Source organism: Tasmannia lanceolata, unplaced genomic scaffold (assembly GCF_043159265.1).
Source record: "Tasmannia lanceolata isolate RefF3 unplaced genomic scaffold, GAP_Taslan_0.1 ptg000003l, whole genome shotgun sequence".
Classification (NCBI taxonomy): domain Eukaryota; kingdom Viridiplantae; phylum Streptophyta; class Magnoliopsida; order Canellales; family Winteraceae; genus Tasmannia; species Tasmannia lanceolata.
The window spans coordinates 48,153,520-48,154,700 of record NW_027518680.1 but is presented as its reverse complement, the minus strand read 5'-3'; the positions used below and the strand labels follow the sequence as shown (position 1 = coordinate 48,154,700).

The 1,181-nt window shown below is 38.3% G+C and overlaps 1 protein-coding gene across 1 annotated transcript; it reads right to left on the bottom strand.

Moving 5' to 3' along the window:
- Window positions 1–269: 269 nt before the first annotated feature.
- Window positions 270–893, bottom strand: LOC143869844 (uncharacterized). Its single transcript, XM_077376402.1, has one exon. The coding sequence runs from the start codon at window positions 891–893 to the stop codon at window positions 270–272; it is 624 nt and encodes a 207-aa protein (XP_077232517.1).
- Window positions 894–1,181: the final 288 nt, after the last annotated feature.

The window sequence follows — 1,181 nt, the reverse complement described above, 5'->3', positions numbered from 1 at the left end:
GGAGGGGGCAATTAGGCCTTATGTGTCCGATCTTGCCACATTGATAGCACTTTATAGGATCATCCTCCTTTTCCTCCTTTTCTTCCTTCTTCTTCTTATTCTTTTTTCCTTTCTTTTTCTTCCACATTTTCTTGAATTTTTTAAAGGCTTCCATTTCATCGCTCTCGGAGCTAGATGATGAAGATGACGAAGACTTTGGCTTTGAAGGGGATGGATTTTCCTTCGTCTTTCTCTTTAGTCTTCAAAGCTTAGGTTCGTTGGACTTCCCTTCACTTCATCTTCATCTCATTTGTGATGAGAGATCCAACAAGCTCATCTAGCTTTAAAGTGTCAAGATTTTTGAATTCTTCAATCGCCATGACCTTGGGGTCCCAACTAAATGAAAGACACCGGAGAAGCCTTGTTACCAACTCCACATTTGCATAGGTTTTACCTAGACCTTCAAGCTCATTCACAATATTAGTAAAACACGAATACATTTCGGAAATAAATTCATTTTCATCCATTTTAAAGGCGTCAAGATCAGTAACAAGAAGACTAACTTTTGATTTCTTGACTTGTGAAGTTCCCTCATGCGTGGTTTCTAGGGTAGTCCAAATATCCTTAGCGATCTTACAAGTAGAGAATCGATTGAATTCATAGGGAGAAAGAGCACAAAATAGTGTGTTTACTCCTTTGGAATTTAAAGTGGTCAATTTCTTTTTGGTTGCCGACCACTCACTTCTTTCTTTTGTGGGAGGAGTATATCCATCTTCCATTAGCTCCCACATCTCATAATCATGAGATTGAAGATAGAAAATCATCTGAGTTTTCCAATAACCGTAGTTAGATCCATTGAAAAATGGAGGTCTAGTTACGGATTGGCCTTCGGCATTACCGGATGAGGTTGCCATGATCTTTTGCTCTTTTAAATTTTCAAATAAAATAAATTTAACTTTGCCCAAAATATTGCGGACTTAAAACTTATTGGTAAAATAAAAATTAAGCACAAATGAAAACAAACCACAAATGCACAAAGAGATAGATAGAGATAGAATGAGTGCACCCGAGATTTATAGTGGTTCAGTCATGACCAAGGACCTACTCCACTCCACCAAGACTTCTTGTTGATTTCACTACGGATACCCTTAAAGGAGGGGAATCAACCCAATTACAAAGATAGTGGCTCCGTCTCGCAAGAC

Excerpts from the sequence above, each read along its gene's own strand:
- LOC143869844 (XM_077376402.1), bottom strand. The coding sequence starts at position 893 with ATGGCAACCTCATCCGGTAATGCCGAAGGCCAATCCGTAACTAGACCT.